The 14,011-nt window shown below is 52.0% G+C and overlaps 5 protein-coding genes across 5 annotated transcripts; 3 read left to right on the forward strand and 2 right to left on the reverse strand.

Annotated features, from left to right (window-relative positions):
• Positions 1–2,083: 2,083 nt before the first annotated feature.
• J4E78_000935 (uncharacterized protein) lies at positions 2,084–2,880 on the reverse strand (the record flags this gene model as incomplete). Its single annotated transcript, XM_049361596.1, has 2 exons — positions 2,084–2,768; positions 2,849–2,880. 2 exons carry the CDS (start codon positions 2,878–2,880, stop codon positions 2,084–2,086), a joined length of 717 nt encoding a protein of 238 aa, XP_049226879.1.
• Positions 2,881–5,566: 2,686 nt separating this feature from the next.
• On the forward strand, positions 5,567–7,703 carry J4E78_000936 (uncharacterized protein; the record flags this gene model as incomplete). The annotated part of the gene is made up of 2 exons (XM_049361597.1): positions 5,567–6,954; positions 7,016–7,703. The coding sequence occupies 2 exons, from the start codon at positions 5,567–5,569 to the stop codon at positions 7,701–7,703; spliced, it is 2,076 nt and encodes a 691-aa protein (XP_049226880.1).
• A 1,249-nt stretch (positions 7,704–8,952) lies between these two features.
• Positions 8,953–11,070, forward strand: J4E78_000937 (uncharacterized protein; the record flags this gene model as incomplete). Its single annotated transcript, XM_049361598.1, has 6 exons — positions 8,953–9,136; positions 9,192–9,225; positions 9,274–9,535; positions 9,583–9,709; positions 9,761–10,225; positions 10,277–11,070. 6 exons carry the CDS (start codon positions 8,953–8,955, stop codon positions 11,068–11,070), a joined length of 1,866 nt encoding a protein of 621 aa, XP_049226881.1.
• Positions 11,071–11,716: 646 nt separating this feature from the next.
• On the forward strand, positions 11,717–12,745 carry J4E78_000938 (uncharacterized protein; the record flags this gene model as incomplete). Its single annotated transcript, XM_049361599.1, has 1 exon — positions 11,717–12,745. The coding sequence occupies one exon, from the start codon at positions 11,717–11,719 to the stop codon at positions 12,743–12,745; it is 1,029 nt and encodes a 342-aa protein (XP_049226882.1).
• Positions 12,746–12,941: 196 nt separating this feature from the next.
• On the reverse strand, positions 12,942–13,786 carry J4E78_000939 (uncharacterized protein; the record flags this gene model as incomplete). Its single annotated transcript, XM_049361600.1, has 3 exons — positions 12,942–12,946; positions 13,002–13,714; positions 13,761–13,786. 3 exons carry the CDS (start codon positions 13,784–13,786, stop codon positions 12,942–12,944), a joined length of 744 nt encoding a protein of 247 aa, XP_049226883.1.
• Positions 13,787–14,011: the final 225 nt, after the last annotated feature.

A 14,011-nucleotide genomic window follows, 5' to 3' on the forward strand; every position in this document is an offset into this window, starting at 1 on the left:
CATCTTTAGATCGGCTCAGTGAGAAGGTAGCACGCCAAAGGGTTGATTGATGTTTTCTCCACTTTAGCGTGATTGCGAGGTGGGATTGTGAAGAGAAGCCTGCTGCGCATGATCATCGTGAAAGCGCTTCCATGCTCCTTCGACCTCATGTGCACGGAATGTTGTGGTTCGTTCGCATGTATGATGAACTTCACAATCATGCGTCCGTAACTTCGCGTCAAACGCTGGCCGTGGACGTTATTTCATGTCAATTTATCCCCTTAAACAAAATGCTTGATTGACCAGATCGCAAGTAGTTTACTCATGTCATATAGTATCCACTCGCCCTACTAGCCTCAACATATTTAACAATGACGCTTTCGATACCGCGGAGAAGAACTGACTCTCTGTCTACTCTTTCCGGTAACTCTGACAGATGTCGAAAACTGCGGATTTACCACCGAGCCAATGTTGTTTCGAGCCGTAAGTCCTGCTTCCACGGAGGGAGATGGCTCTACAATATGTCTTCTTCGAGTAACTTCGGAACACATTCGTTGAAGACTGCGGTCGTAGGACCGAGCCAATACAATTCCATAGCGCGGTTCGAAGAAGCAAGGCCTGCGAAGATACGTAACAATATATCTGTTTTGAGTAATCGAACTGGACATCTATCGAAGACTGCGGACACAAGGCCGAGCCAATGCTTTGCTTTTGTCGCGATTTCATCACTACGCATCGCGGAAGTAAGCACCGCATTTCCTGATCAACATCCTGAAACGGTGAGAATATGAGACCGCCCCATTCTTTTCCAAACAACTTACTTGTTCTAGAACATGGCAGGCAACAGTGTCGTTCGTAGCGAACGGGAAAGACCGACCAACGAGAGGCGACCTTCACTATCACTGCCTGGAAAGGAAGATCGCATCGAGATCTCGAGTCGACCAGGAAGTGCGAAGCGAAGGTGCGGGTACACCATGCTGGTGCCCGCCTAGTGCAGAGGCCACACGGCTCCGCGGAGTATCGACCTAAGTACCTAAACTGCTTGTGGACTGTCTTGAGTTCCAAACGGTGTAGGTCACACAGCGTATCAATCTACCCATCGAGCCTCAAAGTACCTGACAGTCGAGCCGCAAAGAATAGTTCGGCCAGGGTTACGTAAGGGCTGTACTGCAGATCAATGCAGCCAGTAGTGGAGCACCGTCGGCAAAACCTACCGAGCCTTGGAGTGACAGATTTCCAGATCACGATTGGACACAGTCTTGGATGTAATCATCATGTTCACTCTTGCATCACATCTGCGTTAGGTCTTCCCATTTGCAGAGTTCCGATCCAGGTGCTCGTGCGAAGTCCAGACAGCTAAGACATCGTATCTAAGCAGTAATGCTATCTAGCTGCATTTCCGTGATTTAGGACTCGCTTCAAACTTACATAGTCGCCGTCCATCCTTACGCTGCTTCCGAAAGTGGAAGCTTCGATGCGTCGCGTTGGAGGCAGGTGGCGCAGACGGCGGAAGGCGCCGAAGTAGTGGCTGCTAGTGATGCGCGACTCCTTTTCCTTGTAAGCATGTAGTAATGCGCATTCCTTGGGTGCGTGCACTGTACAGTATCTGCCTTGAAGATAGACAACAGAGAGGCGGTGGAGGAGGTTCACACCGAGCTAATCAGAACGTACGCAGAGCAGTGGATCAGTGTAAGTCTGACATAAGCATTGCAGCTCTTGCATGCTTTCGGTAATTGGCATGCATGGGTTCGTTAACGGAATTAGTCTGCGTGGGTCTTGTGCATGTATGCATATGGCAGCCGCGGAACAACAAGACCGTCGCGACCGACCTGTCGTTCGATTCTCGTATGATCTATCACAGCTCGCAGGGATTAGCGCTCATTGTGGTCCCGTTGTTGCAGTATGAAGAGGAGACTTCGTATATGAATTCATACTTGCATGTATCATACGCTAGTGGTAAGCTGCGGGAGGGGCCGGACCACATTGAGCTTGGAACGATGTAAAGGTTGCGTAAGTGCTATCCGTGCTATCCACAAGACTTAAGGACGTCTTCGTTACATGCCGCTTCCCCTCACTCCGACTCTTTCAACACTCATTTCGTTGTTCAATACCGATAGTCATATCCTCCCTCTCGTTCGAGCGTCCCCAAGCCCCTCGGCCCCTCAGCGTTCATGACACTCTCTGGATGGCCCATGATAATAGCTTGCCTAGCCCCAAAGGACCCACCATCGTTGTCATCGTCCACTGGCACGGTCAAGTCGCCCTCCCTTTCTCCTCCGCCTTCTCCCTCCCACTTCAAGAACTTCTCAAACGCGGCGGTGCCGCGTATGCTACCGGTCTTGTCGTATCGCTGAATCATGTTGCGCATATGGCCTATCTCGCGTGCGCAATCTTTGCAGACCACCATGTCCCTACTAACATGCGTGCGCTTAATAGGGTTTGCACATTTCACAGCTGCGAGCTGATGGTCTGGCAAGGTGCTGTAGTCCAGCGTCATGGTATAGTTGTAGGACCCCGAGCTTGAGTCTGAAGTTCGGGGCGTTGTCGTGCCTGACGGGCCCGAAACGGCGCGGCGCGAATTCGTCGACGCATTAGTGGAAGACCGCGAAAGCTGTCCGCTCAACGAAAAGAAGCGTCGCGTGGATGAGCTGCGCTTTGGTGGTGATGCATAGTTTGCTGTGGGCGAGGAGATTGGTGGAGAGTTGGGCCCTCGGAGCGCGTTCAGATTCTGAATCGCCGTGTCGCACAGCGTCCATGGAAGCGTATGCGATTCGCCAATGTGGCCGCAACTACATACAAAGTTATCAGAGAGGCTACTTTCCAGATTGACTGCTCTCCCACAAAGGTACCGCGAACCACAAGGACTTACCCATTATGCTGCGAATAGTTGTGGTAGCACATGGCAAACTTCGCGACTGCAAAGAGGTATGACGTAGTAACCCAGTTTCGAGCTTAAGTGGTGCCGTGGATTGAGGTATGCAGGGGTCCGTAGGGTCGTTCAACAGGACGCAGCCAGACCCTGAGTTATAAACCGCGAAGCTTTTTTTGATGAGTGAATGGACTTGCACATGACAGTTGTATTATGCGTAGATAAATCTCCAACTGTCAGCTATGACTTATCGCATGCTGTCAATCCGCTCTCGTATCCTGCCATGGTGCCTTGTTTACTGAGTGGAGCGGTGAAGTGATTTGCACAAGGGTCGAGTTGGTCACGTGCCGTCGACGTGGCAGTCTATGGCAAGACGTGATGCTCTGTGTCTCAGATTATAGGCGCTGACCATCCCTGGATGCGCAAGTTTCTGGCATTGATACGCCAGGAGAAAAGCCCAGCTGTGTACCGCTCGGTCACTGTAAGTGGCTCTTCACCTAGAGTGCGAATAGCAAAGTGACTCGAGCGATGAATGTTACAGCGCTTCATCTAGTCTTATTTTCCTTTTCGCTCAGTATAGGAGTTCATACTAGACTTGGGGTGACCATCCGACAGCCCTTGCGCTTCGTATTCAATGTGGCAGGCCAGACTGCGATGATGTCATACTCTCGGAGATCTGCTCATGGTTCGCATCGCTGCGTGATGTAGGCGTCGAGAAATCTTGAATTGTTATCGCAGGATTCGGCCCTACGTGAAACCGTGGCATGAGATTTCACAGGGTGTCGTGAAAGAGTGGTGCAGCAGAGTCAATGTGCGAGCGATGATGCCGGCCTAGCGCAAGCGCGAAGCGCTGGCCGCTCTTGCTAATGGATGGACGTGTCTGTTCGCGTCTCCTGCGACCAACACATTCAACACCACAATACATCCCACCATCAAGCCACCTAGCATCATGGACATCATCGTAACGCAGAGTGTAGGAGCGTGTGGTTGGGTACGCTCGAAAGTCTATACTTGATCGTACTGACGCGTCGTCGCGGGGTAATCCCAAGGTTGCGGACGCACCTCCTGAGTCCCTCCGGAATTTCACCAGTCCAACCCGCAATCCCGCTCCGGCCTCTCATGTACTACCCTCAAGAAGCGGAGGAAGACATGCTGTCCCAGAACAAGTCATGAGGTGTTGCGCGACATAGCAACATGTGCGCTTCACAAGAACACGTTCTCGACCTCGACACCACCTGGGCATCTCGAAAGAGCCAAACTTTACGATTTCCCAATGTCGTGATCGTTCCGTATCAGGCATGCGGAGCCACGGTACCTCGGATAGGCTGTGCTTCGGCTCCTCAAGTATCACGAGCCAGGAACGAGGCCATAACATTGCTGCAAGTATAGCAATGTATGCGTAACGTAGCCGGCTAACCCGCTTGCTGTTTGTTCTACGCTTTCGATCAGTCTCTTTCGGTATCCTCACTTCGCGTCAACTGTTGTTGTACTTCTAGCTTACACTAACGCCCCGTGGACTTTAGCGACAATGTGTTGTATAGTATAGTATCAAACCGAATGGCTACTGCAATACACTGACGGTCATTAGTTCTCCGCACTGCGCAATCGGCGAGCACGCGAACCACAGGCAGTCGGCAACGAAACCTCGCAAGCCACCGCGGGCTTATCGACTCCCAAGAAGCCGCCCTTTCGTCTCATCAAGTCAAATCCAGTCGCCAGCATCGAGCCTGTGCAACCAATAGACACTGCCATCCCTCTTCCGCCGAAATACCGATCGCGTGGTTTGAACACACCCAGGGTCCAGGATGTGACCGATCCTGCGATTCGGGCCTTGCTCTTTGGTCCTCTCGCTCAGATCGATCATCATCAGCATTATGGCACAGGATACGATGAGAGGCCAGATTTGATCCAACACGATTCTGCGTCCTCTGCGCATCACGAGTCTACGCGCTTCGGAAACAACGATTCAGTAGGCAGCGTACAACCGAGCTCTACAAGTTCCACAAAGGATGACAATGAGAGTGGAAAAACAGAGAGTGTCTCGCCTAGAAGTCACAGCTCTTCTGAGTGTGCGGGCACTGACGGCAGCGGCTTCAATGGGGGAGCTAGTGCTAGCTATAGTGACACAAGCGGCAGTGGTGGAGCTGGGCATACCTCAGATGCAGTGTACGATCAGGTGCTTTGAATCCACTCACGCGCGAGCCTCGTATCACCCTATCTTGTTGCCTTCTTATTGCCCTGTTGAAATCTTGTTGAGGTGCGGGGCGTTGCTTACGGTCTCTAGCCAATTGTATGGGAGGCTGTTGTGTAGCCTGAGGTTCACCGGTCTCATCAGGCATCCATCAACGAGTAGCCATATATCCGGCGACACTCTCGTCAGACTCTGCTCAAGACATAAGCTTGACGGGTTCTGCAACTTGGATCACTACTTCAACATTGTCATCTGTTCCGACAGTTTCCAGCACTGTGAACTTGCGATTCCTCGACTGTAATCTCCCCTGTCCACGCTCAGCCTTGCCAGAGCATCCATACGTTCACTTCTTTGCACACTCGTCTACTGAGAAGATGTGCGGTTATCCTCCTATACCACCGCAACACGATGTCAGTAGCCAACGATCGCGACGTACACGACGCGAGGCAAGGCCTGTGCCGAACCAACAGATGGTTAGACACCACCGCTGCATCTTGAACTCCCAGTGACCCACTAATTCACTTTAGATGATGTATCAAGGCCCCTGGGATCCAAGCTTAGGTCCGCCACCTGGGTTCGCTCCGCATGCGTACCTTCCAGGTGAACAGCTGCCCGCCGCAGACGACCTGACGGAGGCCGTCGAGACGGGCAAGCGCTGCGACTACCGAGACATATACCGCGTCCCGACCGATGAGGATCTCAACAGATACCACTGGGTGGATGAGAAGCCGCCGGTATACGGTGCTACAGGAGACAAACTTCGCACGAAGAAAGCACGGGAAGCTTTCGCAGTAAACGTCTACCATCGTTTTGATGAGGTCCTGGATGAATGGAAAATCCATGAACTACGAATCAACAGCACGCTCCTTCACGCTGCGCTGGAAAAGATACTTGAAGGTTACCCAGGCTTGACACAGCATGAAATGAAGTCGTTCGCACCGCCATTTCTTCCGTTCATTCATCGATGGGAAGCGATGCTTAGCTTCAAGGATAATGTCGAACCAGAGTCGGAGACCGAGCAACATCTTGAGCTACTGCAGGAGGTCCTCGAGCCCCTCCTCAAGGAGTCTTTCGATAAGATCCGCGATGTAAAGACAACCGGGCATGTTGCGTTCCAGGACCTGAACTTGGTTCTTGTTCCCGCCATGATGGTTCTGGATCATAAGACAGACTCGGTCGGGATTGTTCGATATTGTAACCTTACGTGCATGCCTCCCCCAACGCCAAAGATGTTCTGGTCGATAGGCGTCGATGTGGTTGACTGGGATGGAAGGCGATGCGGTCTTCTTGCTCAACCGAAACACGTGTTCCAGTATCAGGGCTTACGAGCCTTGACTGCGTTGGATGTATCACCTCTCGAAGATCTTCCTGATCAAGAAAGTATCCGCGAAAGACTCATTAAACGAGGCCGCCGGTTCGAAGAACTACGCGGCCATTTCTTCAAAGCCTTTACCGACCAACACGAAGAACGTGTAAACGAGCGGATGGTCATTGACGCACGAGCATACCACAAATACCAGCCCGCGAACCCGTTTCCAGAATACGCTAAACTGTCTGAGATAGGACAGCTAACGTGGGCCCAATCCATGGAGCGTTACTCCGCCAGTATACCAAGCACCCCGGGATCGCCAATCGAACTCGATCTTTCACCAATGACCGATGACGAATGCCTTCTCGCTGTGCACTATGTCAAGTGTTTTGACATTGAGAAGAAGAAGTGGGAGAAGCTAGATGTGACTAAGATTCACGAGATACCTTGGGCTGAGCATGCTTTCGACAGCTTAGTCCTCGATCAGGACGAGAAGGATCTGGTCTTGGCTCTGGTAGACCGCGATCAGTTCAAGCAAGGGAAGCCCTTCGATGACTTCGTCGTCGGCAAAGGCCAAGGCATGATTATGCTGCTTTGCGGCCCTCCGTAAGTAGCCCAGTGCGCACGGTCTGTGAGACATTTACTGACTTTAGACACCAACAAAAAGAGGCGTGGGTAAAACACTCACCGCAGAGACCGTCTCTGAGCACCTACGTCGCCCCCTCTATAAGCTCGGGGCTGGTGATCTGGGAATGACGGCGCGTGCCGTTGAGGATAGTTTGGAGAACGCGCTGAATCTGTGTGGACATTTCGGTGCTGTCCTGCTTCTCGACGAAGCTGATGTGTTCATGGAGGCGCGCACTGTGAACAATCTTCAACGCAACGAGCTTGTTTCAGTCTTCCTTCGCCTACTCGAATACTACAAGGGCATCATGATTCTGACCACGAATCGGATGCGCAGTATCGACACGGCTTTCGAATCTCGGATCGATATCACGCTGAGCTACAGCTCGCTCGGAGAAAGTGATCGCCTTCAAGTCTGGCGCAACTTCCTGGCTACTATCGATGCGCAGGATGTGGATGTCGGAGAAGCTGAACTGGAGAGACTGGCAAAGCTCAACTTCAATGGCCGTCAGATCAAGAGCGCGATCAAGACTGCAAAGATCTTGGCGGCCAGGAAAAAGGAAAGACTGAGTGCAGAGCATCTCATGGTCGTGCTGAACTTGAGGCAGAAAGCACTCGGTATGATGGATAGTGGGGCAGATGATGATGAAGCCGGGAGGAGGGCAGACCAAGACGAAACTAGGAGTATGTGGTCGACAGCCACCGACACCGACACTTCGCTTCCTATCTAGATTGAAGTCGGCCAAGTTTGTTGAGGGCGATGTCGCCATTCCGAGTACACTGTTGTGTGAGCAGTCACGTTGATCTCGCCAGGTAGGAGGTACCGACCGTTCAATCATTTCGTGAACATGCCTGCTGTCTCGTGCTTTTGGTCTTTAGGGTTGTTCTTCACCTCTGCAGATAAGTCTCGTAGTGTATTCAGTCAATACTGAGATCACATTGATTTACAGTGCGCTACAGCGGACACGAAAGTGAGTGAACACACCTACCATGCAAGCCTTTCTTTTGGTTAGATGATTATCTATCAATCTGAATTCGTTCTGAACTAGGGCCACCCAAGGTGGCTCGCGACGCAACTCCGAGTTCGAATATGACGATTGCGTAGTGGACATGGATGCCATCAAACATTAGTCTAGTCCTTGGGCGACAGCGATGACATAGCCACCTGAGCAGTGCACCGCGTGTGTAGGGGCGCTACTCTCGAAAGGCCTCCCGTAACTTGACATCCATCTCCAAACCTTAACGCGAAACAAACCTTACATCGGTCGGTTTCCCATATCGCATCGGCAGTCTCATACAGGCTGAGACTTCGTATTTCAAAATTGGGGTGGTCGTATTGTGCATCTGCATCGGATGTTTTCGTGTAGCCAACGCGCAAGCTGCAATCAAGCCCACCCGCCCGGGCCGAGGTCCACTACCGCAGAAAACACGTGATATCCACTCAACTGTGCCGCAACACGACAGCAAGATCCCGCAGATGTTGGGGCAGGGCCGATAAACGCCAGGCACGACATAATCGCCCTCAAGCCACTGAACACAGCCCGCTTCCAGCGAAGCACCGAACCGATGCAGCGAACCAATTACCGGCTTTATCATGCCGATCCTTCAAGCCACACCGTGCACACAACCAGCGGCCCCGGGAAAACGCCAACACGGCTCACTCCCCGGATAAGGTCGGAGGATCTACTGGCGTCAGACTCCGCCTCCGCTAATCTGCTTTTGCCTGAAAACTATCGCGCACACAGGATAAAAGCCGCCGAACCATTATAAATCGGAAACTCGCCAACGCGCCATGCGCTATATGTTGACGAATATCATGGACTGGTCTCGGCTGGGCCCTTGGTGTTGTTCAACACATCGGCAGATGCGGGCGGCCCGACCGCCGGTGTTATTACGGTTACCTCGACTTTCTCTGGGTACATATACGCAAGTACTCTTCTGTGAGGACGACAGACACAATTGCTGTTGTACGCTGTGATCATGCCTTCTCTTTTGAGTCTCGGAGTAACTGTCGCGCTTTCTGCGACTGGTCTTTTCGCACATCCACTCTCCAATGCGCAGCTCGTTTCGAGAGCGGAGGACCTTCTTCCAGAATACGACTATGTCATCGTAGGCGCCGGCGCGTCGGGTCTTACCGTTGCCAATCGACTTTCCGAGGATAAGGGTAGGCTTACACAGTAACCCGGTTTACGGAAAATACTAACGTCGTCCTGTTATAGATGTGACAGTACTCGTGATCGAGGCCGGCGATCTGTAAGTCTCATGAATACCACGCCCATCAAGTTGCTGATTTGTCTCCAGCGACCAGAACGAGGACTACGTCACCATTCCAGGTCTTGCAGGCGGTGCTGTAGGAACGAAGTATGACTGGAACACTTCGTATGCTCCGGACCAAGCACTAGACGGCCGCGTTGTCTCTATTCCACAAGGCAAGGTCGTGGGCGGGTCAACAAAGTTGAACCGCATGGTGTTCGATCGTGGCTCACAATCTGACTACGATGGGTGGGAGACTCTGGGAAACGAAGGTTGGAACTTTGAGACCTTCCTGAAGTACTTCAAAAAGGTTTGTTCTTTTCTACAGTTCTTTGATACTTTCTAACCAGTGTAAAGAACGAGAAATTCACACCACCAACTGCTGAGATCCAAGCCGAATACGACATTCAGGTCAACCCCGAATACCATGGCGACGAAGGATACATGGAAGTAACCTACTCTCCTTTCTTCTGGCCAACGACTAGTGAGTTTGACGCACCATTTTCATACGGCAAGATACTGATGACTATTTCAGAAAACCTCGTACAAGCTACCAAGGAGCTGGGAATCTCCATCAATGACCAGGCGACTGGGAATGCCTTCGGCGGTTATTTCTGCCCGCACAACATGGTCCCGATGAACTGGACACGCTCCTCCGCAGAAGAAGCTTACTATGCATCTGCCGAACCGCGCCCAAATTATCATCTTCTCACTGGCCGTCTTGTGATGCGCGTCCTTACGGAAAGCTGCAATGAGACGAACACGGTCAAGGCTACTGGTGTTGAGTTCTCGACTTCTGCAGATGCGGAGAGTCAACAGACCAAGGCCAAGCGAGAAGTCATCCTCGCTGCTGGCTCGTTGCATACACCCCAATTGTTGCAGGTTTCTGGAATTGGCGGAGCCTCTCTGCTCGAATCCATCAATGTGACCACCGTCGTTGATCTTCCGGCCGTCGGATACAACCTGCACGACCATCTTTCCGTCGCCGTGGTGAACGTCCGTAAGTAGGCCGTTATATGGTCTAGCTGAGGAGATACTGACATTGGCGCAGTCAACACTAGCGTTCTAACGAACACCCTGGCATCAAACACTACCTTCGCCGCTCAAGCTCGCGAGCAGTACGACAATGAGAAGTCCGGCCCACTAACCTCCCCGACCGGTGACTTCCTTCTCTTCCTGCCACTTCAAACCTATTCCAACGCCACGCAATCTATCTTGGCTCAAGCAGTCGCAGGTGGATCATCTGCCTCTCTCCCGGCTGATACCCCCGCTGAAGTCGCACGAGGCTATGAGGCACAGTTTGCTTCTCTCAACAAGAAGCTCCAAGCAAACGATTCCGCGATGATGGAGATCATCTGGGCCGACGGCGTCGTGGTGCTCGGACTTCAGCATCCGTACTCGCGTGGAAGCGTAAAGGCGAACTCATCCAGCATGTTCGATCGCCCAGTCGCAGATGTAGGGTTCCTCCGTAACGAAGTCGACACCGCACTCCTGCGCGAAGGTGTGCACTGGGCTCGCAAATTCGTTGCCACGCCATCTATTGCATCGCTCAATCCGTTCGAGGCTGTTCCAGGCAACAATGTCACCGCCTCTGCGGACATCGATGCTTTCATTCGCAGCACCGCATCGACGCTGTACCACCCGGCGGGCAGCTGCAAGATGGGTGCTAGAGAGGATGGCGGTGTTGTAGATCAAGAGCTGAAGGTCTACGGTGTGAACGGCCTGCGGGTCGTGGATGCCAGTGTCATGCCCATTCTTCCGGCTTCTCACATCATGACCACTGTGTATGCGACAGCGGAGAAGGCAGCAGATATTATCAAAGAAGCTGCGAAGGGAAAGTATTAAGGCAGGAAAGAAAGATGCGTTGAAGAGATAGGGTCAAAGCAATGCCAATTTTGACGATATCCGAATACCATCTTTTGTTTGAGAGGGAGCTATTTTGGTGAGGATGACGATGCACTGAACATGAGCTCACACAAGGTCTTCTCAAAGGTCTGAGAGAACATTCCACACGTGGGGTCCACGCGCGCATTGCACCAAAAACGTGCATAAGCTCCCAGGCGTCAGTCTGAGCTGAAAGCCTTTTTTGACGTGGATGGATCCCGCCTGGGCAATCATCCCCCGTCAGTGACTGAGGCTAACCCCTAAAAGGGTAAGTCACTAACCTCTTCGGTAGGACGGGCAGATTATCTCCCCGAGGAGACCACCAGTCTCTCCGCACTCAGCGTCAGGCCTGCATCTCGAAGCCACGAACTCTCCGCATCCCACCTTCACAGTGAGGATGAGAGCGCATCAGCCCATACTCCGCCTCCATGGGCGTCGCAAGTTTTGTTGTACTGCCAGGCTCGATAGGCATAAGTGTGCGCGCAACAGCAGTCATCAGGGCCCATCATTCCAGCTTCCATCAACATTGCGCTTCGAACACCATCGATTGCATCCCAGATAGGACGATACACAAAATTGCTAACCAGATTTCAACTCAAAACAAAAGATGTCTACACCCGTTCGCAAAGTCCTGATCTCAGAGTTCGGCGGCCCTGAGAACGTGTCGGTTGTCACAGCCCCCATCCCCGCGCCTTCCCCCAACGAAGTCCAAATCAAAGTGCTCTACGCCAGCATGGGCGGTGCAGATATATCCATGCGACAAGGTGCCTACCCGATGCAAAGGAAAGCACCATTGACGCCGGGCTATGCGCTTATCGGCCGCGTGCACCAAAATGGATCGGCTTGCACGAAATACCGGCTTGGAGACCTCGTCGCTTGCCTCACAAAATACGACGCGGAAGCCGAGCTCTGCAACCAACCCGAGAAACATCTCGTTAGCGTGCCAGAAGGACTCGATCTGCAGCAGGCAGTTGCCTTGGTCTTAGATTGGAACACGGCCTACGGGCTAGCCTACCGCGCCGCTAAGATCTCCGCTGGCCAGCGCGTCTTCATCCACGGTATCAGCGGTAGCGTCGGTTTTGCCGTCCTCACCCTTTGCAAGATGCAAGGTGCGGAAGTCTACGGGACAGCATCAGCCGTCAATCACGCCGCTATCCGCGAAGCGGGTGCAATGCCATTCGTCTACTCCGACAAGAACTGGATGCAGGCCATGAAAGACGTGGGTGGCGCAGACATCGTGTACGATGCTCTTGGCTTCGAGTCTTGGGACGACAGCTGGAACATCCTGGCGAAGGGAGGTCTTCTTGTGGGTTACGGTGGTAACTTCGACCTGCTCACCGGTGGAAAACCTCGTAGTCAGCCACCTCAAGTTTTAAAGCTACTCGCAAGAGGCATGGTTCCCTTTTGCCCTTACCGGACGAATTTTTACTACATTGATCGCGATCAAAAGACGTTCAAGCCGGAGTTAGTGGCCCTTTTCAAAATGTTGGAGAGCGGAGCTATTCGGGTGCCAATCAGGAAGATGTGGGCGTTGGAAGAAGTTCCGGAAGCGCATCGTGTTTGGGGTAAAGGGCCGGGTATTGGGGCTGTGATCGTGAAGGTCACTGAGGATGACAGAGTAGGTCGTCAGTCTTGACTGAGCTGATGAGGAACGTCATCAGTCTGATTCTAGATACCCAACCGCTGTACTTCTCGATATATGCGCGTTCATCATTAATGCCTCAGTCCTTTACATTAATCTCATATCTGCTTGTTCCATTCTCTACTCACTCGTGCACTTCCGCACCTATCGGATGAATATTCACACTGTTGTGGAAAGTATATATCGGTCTTCAAACTATGCGTTGTTAGCGCGTTCTACATGCATAAAGAATATGCATCTAGCAACTTACAACACCAGTTATAGATTTCATTAGCCAGGCTACTCGACGATCTCTCTGCCAGTGCCATGTCTAACGTGATTTTGTGCATGTGGGCAACCTCCAAAACTACGCTATGAGTAGCCGTGGGCTCCTTTGCGATCAGCTTTGCGAAAACTGGCTTGAGAACCTGCAGAGTGCGACGTAGAGCCAGGCCTTGGGCGTTGTGCGCCTTTGCAGTGTTGAGCGAACTATTGTCGGTCCATAGACGAATGGTGAGATGGAAACCAGTAGCCAGGCGCTGCTGCGCGTGGAATAGTGGTGCAAATTGGGTGGGAAGCAGCTTGACATTGATGAAGTACTTATTATGGGGAAGCAAGCAGCCGTCGACTGTGAGACCGCGGAGGACAGAGTTGGCGAGTTTGACGTGATATCCGAGTTTGAAGAAATCTCGTTGGAGAAGAGTCGCGATACGTAGCGGATGCTTGACTTCAAAACCAGTATACTTGCCATAGAACGCCTTGACTATCTCGGTCGTGAAAGAGCTATCCAAGATCCGCGGGTTGAGGAAACGAGGGGTTGATTTGTACATGAACGTGCTGTGGTTGAGCGGATAGGCGTAAGCGGTAGGACTCGCGCAGCTAGCCATGTCGTGCATCATATCTTCAGTGAGAAGCTTGTCATAAATCATCAAAGGCAGCTCTGGAGGAAGGCGGGAATAAATGCTCTTGAAGAAGTCATCGAGACTGTATCATGTTAGTGAGTTGAGATCAAATCCAAAGGACTGCTCACTCAGCGTCCGCAATACCGTCGCTCATAATCGCGCTGCGTGGTGCAGACACGAGTTGATCTTCTGCCATATTTGACTGTGCCTGGTGTGATGGAGAAAGCCTGGTATCGGGTGTTCAGCTTAGTGTAATGTTTACAGTTCTACTAGTGTGGCGGGGTTTAGGACCGGCCAGAGTGAATACTTCAAGCTCGGATCAAATGGCTGACAACGTGAAAGCAATAAACTGGCCAGAGAGAGTAATATCTTCGTATGT

Source organism: Alternaria triticimaculans (assembly GCF_023758025.1).
Source record: "Alternaria triticimaculans strain BMP 0046 chromosome Unknown scaffold_1, whole genome shotgun sequence".
Classification (NCBI taxonomy): Eukaryota; Fungi; Ascomycota; class Dothideomycetes; order Pleosporales; family Pleosporaceae; genus Alternaria; species Alternaria triticimaculans.